General features: G+C 35.6%; 1 protein-coding gene across 1 annotated transcript; it reads left to right on the plus strand.

Annotated features, from left to right (window-relative positions):
- Positions 1-164: 164 nt before the first annotated feature.
- On the plus strand, positions 165-2,683 carry uts1 (urotensin 1). The gene is made up of 2 exons (XM_044106407.1): positions 165-232; positions 426-2,683. The coding sequence occupies exon 2, from the start codon at positions 429-431 to the stop codon at positions 870-872; it is 444 nt and encodes a 147-aa protein (XP_043962342.1). The 5' UTR covers positions 165-232; positions 426-428; the 3' UTR covers positions 873-2,683.
- The last annotated feature ends 9,456 nt before the right edge of the window (positions 2,684-12,139 follow it).

Below are 12,139 nucleotides of genomic sequence, written 5' to 3' on the forward strand. Positions count from 1 at the left end.
AGCTGCTGCTTACATTCTCAGTCCATCCGCGCTCCGCCAGCTGCCGCATCGTTGTGCGTCTTTTAGAGCTGCCCGCTTTCCAAGACGGCGGCATGTTGTTGCATTGACGTCAAAAAGGAGCGGGCTGGATGTATAAAACCCCGCAGACCTCTGGAGCCGCGGCTCACAGGACTTTCCAGAATCAGACCAGACATCTCTGAAAAGTTCAGCTGCATCAACTGACGAAAATCAAGTGAGTTCTGCAGCTTTTTACATCCATCTAAAGGTCATAGTTGTCTTTAGCTGGGACAAAACTCTTGAGGATTTTTTTTTTATAAATGTCATGCAGAAAAGTATTTAGTTTCTTTTGCCAAAATGTTTACACTGTCAGAAGTTTTAAGTTTCAAAACTAATTTTAAAAAATCGTAATTTCCTTTTGGTTGCAGGACATGAAGCCGGTCCCCCTCCTGCTGCTCCTCTCCTCGGTCCTCCTCTCGTCACACCTCCGCCCCGCCGCCGGCAGACCGCGCTCTCTCCCCGGCTGGCTGGATGGCACCAGCCGCCTCCAGACACAGCAGGTGGACGATGTTCTTCTCAGGGCGGCCACGGAAGGCGCCGCCTCGGATCTGGTGGGCGACCACCTGCTGCGGCTGCTCCAGCGGAGGGACCCGGACCGCCTCCACCTGCTGCTGCCGGAAGTTGACGGCGAGGAGGCGGAAGAGGACGAGGCGCTGAGGACCGCGGAGCAGCTGCTGAAGCGCAGCGAGGAGCCGCCGCTCTCCATCGACCTGACCTTCCACCTGCTGAGGAATATGATCCAAATTGCCAAGATGGAGAGTCAGCGGGAGCAGGCTCAGCTCAACCGCAAGGTGCTCGACGAGGTGGGAAAGTGAAGCTTCCCGGGGATTCCTCCATGGCAGAATCCAAAACCTCTGAGATGATGCGCCTGCCTTCCCCACTGGCAACATTTTACGCACACATGGTGCCATTTTACGCATGTGTTTTTTGTTTTTATTCAAGAACAGTGACGGAAAACACTGAACAGGACTTCTCAGACCCCCTCATTCCCATCAGTCCCGCTAAACTGAACTGTAGTGGATCTGCTTGTGACGTGGAAACCCTCCGACGTCCTTCTGTTTGTTTTCAATGTTGTCATTTGGAAATCAGCTGTTCTTTAATCCGTGCCTGAAACAAACAGCGGATTGATAAATGAGAGTGTGATTGGTACCAGAAATAATTGCAAGACAGACAAGAACAGTTCTTATTTTCTGTCCAAACAAAATGTCTGGAAAGATGAACATTCCAGAAAATGACTAAATAAAATTAAGAAACATAAATACTTTTAACTCATTTAAGTGAAACCACTTCTGATTAGGGATGAAACTATTAATTGTGTTGAAACTTTTATTGAAATAATCATCAACTGATCGATTAATCATTAATTGGAGTAGACTATTTGCTTAAACAGCAACATATTCAGAGCAGTAATCAAGACAAAACTGCATAAAATATAAATAAATTTTGATTTAAAGGTGAAACAATTTCTGTCTGCAAATATGTTTCTACCAAAACCCCTCAAGTGGCCCCTATCAACTTCACCCAAATCAAATTCACTAAAGGAACTTACTGCATTTTAGGGAATAAAATTTAAAAAATAAATGTCATTACTTGCATCGCTTGGTGTATTTCTAATATATAAAAAAGTTTTAAGTTGTTAAATGAAAAATCTATAGAATGTGACAATTTTTTATCCAATTAATTGACTAATTGTCAGAATAATCTTTTACTACTTACAGTTTGCTTTCTGTCTTCAGAAGTGTGGAATAATTTCTCTGAACAAAGAAAGGAATCTGTTTGTGTTCTGGAGCAAATATAATCTTTGATTGATGTTCTGTTATGACTTTCCTTCAGATTAAGACATTTTCATTTCCGCTCATCTTGTCTTTAAGTTTTGGTTTCTACCTGAGCAGGATCACACTCACCTGTACATTATAAACTGTAGCAGAAAAAAAAAAAAAAAAAAAAGCTTAGTTCCTGTCTGTCACATCTGTCTTTGTTTTAGCAGCACAGTTTTAAAAGCTTTTTGTCATTTATATTTTGTAATAAAAAAGATTACAGTAAAAATTGTGTGTTTTCACTTCTCTTGTAAATATAAGTTTATTTTTGTCATTTTGTTGTTTTTTTTAAACTGCAGCATTGTGAAGGTCAGAAATATCATCTTAAAACTGTAAGAACTGCAGATTAAACCAAATATTTAAATCACTTTAATTTAAAATAATTTTCTTTAATATTCTGCAGCCATGATGGAGAATACTTTATGACAGCGGGGTCAAACTTATTTTCAGCTGAATGTATTGATGAAACCCAATAAATGCTAAATTTGCTCTATTATTAAATTTTAACAAGTTTTCACATCTTTTTGCGTTTGTCCAATACAAAACTATAAAAATGGACAAAATAATATTTAACCATTGTTATTTCAACTTTAAATGTATTTTCAGTTCATTTTTCATTCATTTTCAAAGCAATACTCTGAATCTAACTTCAACTCAATTCATACCATAGTCCTAAACCTAATCACTAACCCAAAAACAAAAGTTATTTTTTCTTTTTACTGCGGCTTTGGGCCCCATAAAGAGCAATCAGTCCTCACAGTTTAAGTATTAGTTGGAAAATTTGACCTTATAAGCTGAGAAATGCAAAAACAACATTTGGATCCAAGTGTTTATGCTCCATCTTGGGCTGCAGTTACCACTAAATGTAATTTAATTTAATTTAATTTAATTTAATTTAATTAGCATTGTGTAGTTTGTAGTTTCTCTGTGTTTTTTCTCTCTTTCTGCAGGTGTAGAAACAAACTTCTTTAATGTTTGCTCTCCATTTTTTTCCTTTCTTTCCATGTCCATTACATTTGAAATAAACCCATATCAATAATTTTTAACACGTCCATAAACAACTTCTGCCTGTTTTCCTTATGTTGTTGTTTTATCTACATTTGTAGACATACTCACACCAACTGAAAGCCAAAATATCAGTCATTGGTTTAGAGCTTCTTGTTCTCTGCAGATTTACACATCTTGCCAGAAATGTTGCAACTTAAACAAAAGTCAAGCTGTGAAATTAGAGCAGCAGATTAGCTGGAAAGCGACCAATAAACTAGAGAGAAATGTGTCATCACTTTCATGTCATCTGCTCCGTCTCATCTTGTTGACAAGAGTCTTGCTAAAGATCCATGAAGTCCGATGAAGAGTGACAGCTGATGGAGTCGTGAGCGACTTGGTGAGAACAAACGATAAGAGAAAGAGAGATGAAAACAAACGCAGAAGGAAAATTGGCCTCCAGGCTCCTGTGTTTCTGTGACTCACTTTGAAATATAAATGTGATCATCAGATATTTAAATTAGCTTCTCAACCACCGCTGCAGTAGATTAGCTAATAGCAGCAGTAGCTCATCTACCACAATGATCACTCAATAATAATCACAAATATAAACACCGAGCCTAAAAACAATTTTTAAATAATTTTGATCATGTTTTCATCATATTGTTATCAATGTGATCAGGACAGTTATTCTATTGTCAGTGTCTTTAATATGTTCAATGTTATCACTATCATCAATAGTATCATGAAAGAATCAGAATAAATACTTCATGAGTCAAAATGTCAGCTTACTTAAAAGTAAATAAGGAGAAGAAATGAACATTTCTGTGGATAATGCATCAGAGTCCAAAAAGCCGCCGAGTTCCCCAGAAACAGCAGATAGGAGGTAAACAGATCAATAAGACATTTTTGAGTCTGAAAAAATGAAAACATAATCTTTCTTTCCTCTTTTGTTTATTTGTTTTAGAAATCAATCTCTTGGCAACTGCAGGACGTCATTAATCTGGCTGTGATGGTCCGTTTTGACCCAGTTGGAGCCAACAGACGAGTCCTGACTGATGCTGTCAACCACATAAAGTTTAAACTCATGATGAGAAGATTTTTATCTTCTCAACTCTCATCCAGAGTTTCAGTGGCTGAAACTCTGGATCCTTTCAGGAGCCTGAGAAAGTTCTTCAGATGATATTTCTTTAAAAGTGATGCGTTATCTTTTTTATGGTAAATATTCTCTTCAGTATTATTAGCTTGTATTCTGTTATATTTAAACCTTTGTGTGAATCTGGATTCTTCTGTTTTGCCGTCCGTTTGGGTTTCCCTTTGGGACAATAAAAGTTATTTCTCTTCTTCTTTTCTTTCTGTCTTCTTGGTCTTAATCCCCACACAGTTTTTTCATGTATCATTATTTACATAATATCTTAAATTAGTAACTAAACCGACAGCTTTACAAAGCTTCAATGCTGAGGAACAAAATCATTTCCACTTCTCCACCCACAACCCTAAATGCATTCTTAAACCCACTGCATTCATTTCCTGTGAGTTATAAGTAGACAGATGTATTTTCTACACAAAGCAGCAGCTTTCTGATTCTGTAACGTGGGAGGAAAAGGAACTCACAGTGATTTCTGCGTCTTTGTTTCACCAGATGGATCATCTCTGAACTGTTCAGAATTACATGATTTATGTTTTTAAATCATTTGTCTGTTTTCAGTGGCTGGATTCATTCAGAGGAACGTTGGCCATCGGGAGGTTCGGGAAGTTTCCTGAACGGCCGAACTGTATGGCAGGCCGTTTTAACATAAAATTGGCTTCACCACACTTACATTCCCTGTGTCTTAAATCACTTTATGACTAGATACGTTAGTTAATTAATATATATCTGATTATATTTTGACTACACAAAATGTATTTGAGATATCTCAGATTACATTTTGAGCAATGATGTCAGATTTAATATTAAGTTGCATGGCAGTTTCAATTCATGATATCTACAATGAATAACTATCTGAAACATATATTTCAGATATCATCAATTAAATTATGCCTTGAGAGAGCTTACATTTTTTCTGACTGTAATCACAATTCAAGTTAAAGATATAAAAAGCCATCTTCTAGGGGCAGTGTTATGTAAAATTGACTCTTTTTTTTAGCTTTACATCATGTTCTAATACTATTAGAACATGATGTTCTAATAACATCAAATATACACCAGGATTTCTCATGTATATTTGAGAAATCCTTTAATCTCCATGGAAACCATTCAGCTGTGCAAAACATCTGATGGGACAGAGTGACGCCTCTGAGGACGAAGCTACTCCTCTGAGCTGCAGCTTCCAAGCTTTCGAGCTTCTGCCTTACAGAGCAGCCCTCCCTCCCTCAGCTCCTTCAGACTAGCCAGCAGCAGTTAGCAAACACCTGGTAGAACTGCACGTCTCCTGAGCTCATTATAGGAACTACTTGTCAGTGGTTCCTATAATGAGGAACCACTGACACAAACAGCAAAAGTTTCTTGAAGAGACAGAGAGGATCAATTTCAAGGTTAAGTTACAAAGTTATATTTATTTTAATTTATATTTGATAAACAGCATTTTATAATATCTGAAGGCAACATAGTTACTTGATTGTGCTATGAAATAGCACTCTGTGGCAGAAAAACACTTAACACTGCCCCTTTAAATGTATTCTTGATGGTAGATGTATGCATTCAACTAGTGCAAATAAAATTGGAAATATAATGAAAACAAATAATAACAAGAAAACACTAACATAGAAATATCTAGAATTTCTTATGTGAAATGTCCATAAGTTTCTGTATGTTTACTTTTCCTCTTCCACACTTTGTGTGGAGAAGAAAAGATGAGTATGTGGCGACATGTTGCTGCATGGTGTCATTTTGACTGAATCAGCACCAACAAACTGCTGCTTCCTAATCGAGTTCAGGGAGTTCTTCACACTGCAGCTCACTTTACGTAACTGGTCCAATTGGAGATGATTTCACACTTTCCCTTTTTGTAATCCGACCATAATGAGTTTCTGACTTACCAACATGTTTGGCATTTTCTTAGAAACGTTACTGTTTTGGTCTCCTGCTGAGAAATTTTGTAATTTCTCTCACCTGGAGTGTTTTGTCAACTTACAAGAAGTCTGTTGTAATATTGTCCTAGTCCAAACACTCTCAGGCCCAACCTTATTGTCTATTACCTCTTATGGGTTCTAGCTGGGGGTGAAATTAGGATGAATGAAACCAAACAATGTTCTCCAATACTCCAGTTTCTTCTAAATCCCAGAAATGAAAGTTTATTTTGTTTGAAACATACAGGACAAAAGATTGAAAGTGAAAATTATGGTTTTCACATTTAAAGGAGTCACATAGCAACACAGGCTGGAGGGCCACTTAGCAAGGAAGAAGTCATGACTCTAAACCCAGCATAAAACGAGTTCAAAAACTTTATTTCTGAATAAACTGAAGTTCCAGGCCATGACTGGAATTGTAAACTTGCTATTTTTGCTAACTAACATGTTATGCTGTAATTTTGAAATTTTAATTTTGAACGTTTGATCGTGTGTCGTATATTATTCCTAATTTAGTAAATTTGATATGCTTGTATTTATTTTAATAATTTTGTCATTGTGTGAATCTACATACATCGATGTCACTTTGCTAATCTAACACCTAAATTTCATCTATTCTATTCTATTAAGACTTTTGACTTTTTATTTATGTAGAGAAAAACGTCTTTATTGATATTTTTTCTTCAGTAAATTCGTAGATTTTCCTTGTAGGTCTGTTGAAAAATTAAAAAAAAGATAAGAATAATATTATGATTTCTAAGAATAAGATATAACTGTCAGCTGTTAAAACTAAAATTAGAAACAAGGTTTTAAATTTATGTTCTTAAAAAAACCCTAAACAAAATATCTAAAACATCACTAAATTACTGGAGCTAACTGTATTTAAAAGGGTTCATTCTTGCAGCTTTTCTTTTGTAGTGACATGTTACAGTTTCAGAAAATTAAGATATTTTTTTTTCTGTCTTTTGTTTTATATCATGTCTGTTAAATAAATCAATCAGTTTTAGCTATCAGCCCTAAAGAAAACCAAACATGTTCCCATCCAGACTTTTCTCCTTGTTTAATTTCCTCTAATTTCCAACCAAAGTTGTAGCAATAAATATTAAATCAGTATAAAAGGCCAACATTGACCTAATCCATCAGCAAACCAAACACACACACTGATCGGCGTACGGTGGACAGTGATGGCAGAACAGATTTGTTTGGTTTCTAATGTCAACAGTTGGATCATCCGTTTAATAATTCATGAGAGGTGACACATGGTCTGACTGGACCGGTCCACTCAGTGCAGAACCTCCACAAACCTCAACAGGAATATATTTATTTCAATTAAATGTTTTATTTTTAAATAGCATTTAGTTCAGGGAAGGAAAGAAAGCTTTGGAGAAAAAGATACTTAAATCATTTAGTTTTTATTGATTTATTTTCTGCCCAGGTTCTAATCGAACTGGAAACATTTAAACATTTTTCATTTTAGAGATTTTTATTTGAAAACCGTTTAATTATATCTGCTTTTTACTTCACAGAGTAGCAGAAGTACATATTGAAAAGGAAGGAAGGAAGGAAGAAAGGAAGGAAGGAAGGAAGGAACAAATGAATGAAAGAAGGAAGGAAGCAAGGAAGATAGGAAACAAAGGAAGAAAGAAATCATTTACTTTTTCTCTGTTTTGTCTGGAAAAGTCTTGACTCAAGATGCCAGATTTCCCAAACTCTTCCAGACTCTTCCAGGCTCTGTAGGAATCCTGTCAGAAGTTTTTACTAAAGCTGAAGTTTGTTTCTATTGGAGGAATGCACTCAGTAATTTCTGGCCCACAGCATGACTCACCGCATTGTGCATCTGCTTCCAGTGTCTCCCGACATCATGAGCGTCTCTTACAGCTCATGATTACAGATTACAGTCTCTTGCAGCCGAAGTGCCGCGCGACGAGAGAAACATTCACACCTCTGCACCGGCCAAATGAAACCAACAAAACTTTTGTTGCTAGTTTTTCTCATCAACTTTCCTGAGCCTCGTTTGAATTTCAGATGAGTGATTCAGATTCAGAGTGAGAGATGGAGAAAACCGGCTCTGAAATGTCCACACAGCATCACTGCTGATGCTGCAACAGAACCAGAACTGCTGCATTTCTGGGTCTGCTGCAGCATTCTCTGCTGAAGTGCATTGCATTCAGCAAAAAACGAAAAAATGTAGTTGTCTTATCTCATAATTACCACATCAGGATTCAGTCATTATGAGTTAATATCTCATTACAAGAAAAAAATAGCGTAACTGAGAAATAAGATGATTTAACTATGAGCTAAGATCTCAAAAATACAAGAAATAATTTCAGAATTCAGAGATAAGATATTTTAATCATGAGGCTTTATTTTGTAATCCAAGAAAAGATGTTATAATTACGAGATCTTAAGACATATCCCATAAGTACAAGAATAAATCTCACAATTACAACATAAGATGGCATAATTATGAGACATGAACTTGTAATAATTACAATCTTTTCTCATAACTACATCTTGTCCCATAATTATGAAACATTAACTCATAATTATAAGACAATATATCATAATTCTGAGAAAACATCTCATAATTTATCTCGTAATTATTTAATAAAATCTCATAATTGAGATAAGATGCCATAATTACAAGATAGGATCTCATAATTGCTAGAAAAAATCTTGTAATTGCAAGATAAGATGTCACAATTAGAGTCCTTATTTCATAATTAGAAAACCTTTTCAGAATCATGAAAAAAGGTCTCGCAATTACAAGAAAATATATTATAATTAGGAGACAAGATCTTGTAATTATGACATATTTTCTCAAAATATGTCAAAAGGTAATTTTTCTCAGGTGAATCCAATGCGGTTCTGTACTTTTCTGTATCCCACCAGGAACAGAACAGTGTTGGACTGTTTCTGACATGTGGAGTTACGCGCTGCTTGCATTTTCTTGAAGGATGATCTCTGCTTGTGTTGTGATTGTGCAAACAGGACAGGAAGGAGGAGGACTGGAAGATAAAGGTCACCATCCCAAACTAAAACCTCTTCTGCCATTTTAACCTTTAGAGCTAGTTTCAGCGCCAACATGTTGTTCTCCTCGGCTCTTTGGAGTTTTATCTGTGCATCTGAACTGAGAAACACCTGCAGCAGGTGGAGAGGTGGAGGATGTTGATCCTCTCTTCACCTTCTTCACACTTCAGTGTGAAGATGCCATGCGGCCATCGTCGGCATGCACGTCATCCATTTTGGCTCTTGCACTTATTTATTTCAACTTTTATTTTTCCAGGGGAGGAATAATTATACAAAAACAAAAAATGGCTTTAATTTTATTGTGGATTTATACTGATCTACACATATCCAAATTATTCTTTATTCAAACTTATACATACACTTGCCAATATTTCACTAATTATCACTCAGCAAGTTGAATTTTTAGTCTTCAGCATAATTCTGACCTGTAGAGTTGATTTAAACTTTAAGCAATATCCATACATTTTTTTGATCAAACAAAAGCATCAAACTGTCAATAAAAGAAAACAACTTTCTATTTTTAATATCAACACTCAATGTTTATGGAAACTAAGAAGCTAACAGAATGAATATGGAATGTTTATTTTCTACAAATTTCTGAGACATGTCTGGTTCATTCAGGCTGCATGAGAGAGAGCAATCATTCAGCAGAGAACAAGAAGGCTAAACAGGATAGGGTCGCTGTATTTATCCATTTGTAAAGTTGTAAAGTTACATGTTGCAGTTCATGCTGGATTTGGAAATATTAATAGCATTCTGGAAATCTAAAAATTGAGACTTAGGATCTGTGTTCTCTAGCAAGTATTCCTTTTTTTAATCGCTAAGGTAAAATGCTAATCACAGCTGTAAATGTCAAATTTGTTTTTTCTTCTTCTTAAACCCCCAAACTTACCATATGAATGGTTTGTTCCACATTTTGAGATTTTATTTATTAGATTATTTAATAAAAACCAGTACGTAACTTTTACAGGAAAAGATTTTTTACATATTTGTTGAAACTGTCACTATATTGACAGCTGCTCAGCTGCTCAATCAGAGCTAGGAGGTGAGTCTTAGTGCCTTTCTGCCTTATAGAAAGATGTGCATTGCTCCCCACCTTTCTATAAGGCAGACCCTGTCAGGAAAGCTAAGGTTAGTTAGCATGATGGATTAACGGTTTTCCTGTAAAGGTGAGTTCACGAGATTGATTGACACCACTAAGACCCTCCCCTTGGCTCTGATTGGCTGTTTTTGATCGGTAGCAGAGCATTTCTTCATATGGCAATCGCACCCAAAGAAGGAGGTGGACTAGATTGATATTTTCACAGATTACATGTCTCATATCAACATGATGATAGTTTTAACTAATTTTATTTTATTTGAGTGCAAGAAATTGTACTCAATATATTCAATATATTTTTACTCAAATAAAAGTGTAAAAAAAATTCCTCAAGTAAGTATATTTTTTTCAAAAAGATTAATTAAATAAATGTAAATGAGTAAACGTATAGTTACTACCCGACTCTCTGCATATGTAAGGATGAGTGATCTTTAAAACTTATGGCCTGCGTCTTCAAGCTAACCCCCTTTATAAAAGCACATTTATCTCCTTATTTTGTTATATTCTAGAAAAGTGACATAATTCATCTAAACTGAAAATTTAGAAACATCTCCAGGCTGTTGGCCATTACACCTTTCAGCTCCATAAGCACAAATGACTCACAGGAGCCCCGCAGTCAACTCAACCAATAACAACAATAGCATGCAGGTGTCAGTGTATGAAGACTTATTTTCCCTTTAATTATCTTCCACTTTTTCCCTCTGTGTCTCCTCTTCTTAGGAATCTGACAGAAAATTTGGTCCGGCTCTTAATTTAATTGCCTGTTGTTATCTGTGAAGCATCCGCAATCCCTGGCAGCAAGACTTGGCAAAATGTTCTGCATTATTCAACCGGCTTAGCTTACTTCTGTTCTCGCTGACGTCGTTTAACGTCAGCAGATGATGGAGGAATTTCATGAAAAGTTTGGCTGAAACGACGGTTTTATTTTTGCCACTTGGAGTAAATAATGTGACATACGCTGACTTAAAACTCACTCAGAAGATACTTTTGCTCTAAATAACTGAATTAAGTTTAATATTACCTAATAAATGTTAATAATAGGATAAAAAAGATGAGAAATTACAAATTAAAAGAAAATTTGTGAACAATCCCATCTATTTTAACCCGCAGAGATAATTAGGGAGATTCTTGCGTTTTGTGGCATCTTCTCTCACACAGTGAGTCATTCTCATGTTATAGTGAAAGTGACAAATTTACACAAATGATGACTGAAATGACTTGTAACTGATAAATCTGAGACACTTCTTCAAGCAAAGATAAGAAATAAATTAAAATTCAAAAAGCTGGTATTTTAATCTGTAATAATTTAGCTGAAAATGTGCAATATTTGCTAGAAACAATGAACAAATCCTAATGTTTGAAAAAAGTAATGTTGGCGATAATAACCACACAACACTTTCAGTGTTTTTGGTTGCTTTTTTCTTTACTTTTCCAGATGTATCTGTTTGAAATCAGCCATCTTTACTGAAAATCATGATTTTCTTTTTGTCTAAAAGGAGGGGAATTTCTAAATTAGTTAAAATCCCAGATGTGGTGCTGTTTCTTTAAAAAAATATATTGCTATAATTTTATAGCTTTTGTGAATTTTTGGTCTGATTAATGAAGATTAAACAATTAATCTAAGTGAATGAACAGCCTTTATTTTGGATACATACAAATATGCGTCTTTAAGGAATAGACTAAATCATTGCAGACAAATGTTTTTACGAAAAAGAGACAATTGCTGAAGCACAGACTTGTTAATGCCTCCCCATATCAGCTTTAAGAATATCACAGCAATTCAATGGGCTTATAATCCGTCATCATATTATATTTAATCAACGCGGCATCATAAACATTTGTTATTTTCCATTTTAGCATTTTCTTGATCAAGATCTCTGCAAGTTGATCAAGATTACTTGGAAGTCAGCGAACTTCAAACTTGCAGTAAATTAAAGTAATACTGCCCTCTTCTGGTACCAAAACGCTACCAGCGCCATCCACTTCTATAAACTCAGTGTAAACATAAGTAAGCAAAAACATCCCTTAAAATAAATGTGTCCAATAAATTCCCAAAAATTAAAAAGGAAACAGAAAAAAATAA

This window comes from Gambusia affinis, linkage group LG22 (assembly GCF_019740435.1).
Source record: "Gambusia affinis linkage group LG22, SWU_Gaff_1.0, whole genome shotgun sequence".
Lineage (NCBI taxonomy): Eukaryota > Metazoa > Chordata > Actinopteri > Cyprinodontiformes > Poeciliidae > Gambusia > Gambusia affinis.

Bases quoted from the DNA above. Each gene is read 5' to 3' on its own strand.
- uts1 (XM_044106407.1), top strand. From the start codon at position 429: ATGAAGCCGGTCCCCCTCCTGCTGCTCCTCTCCTCGGTCCTCCTCTCG.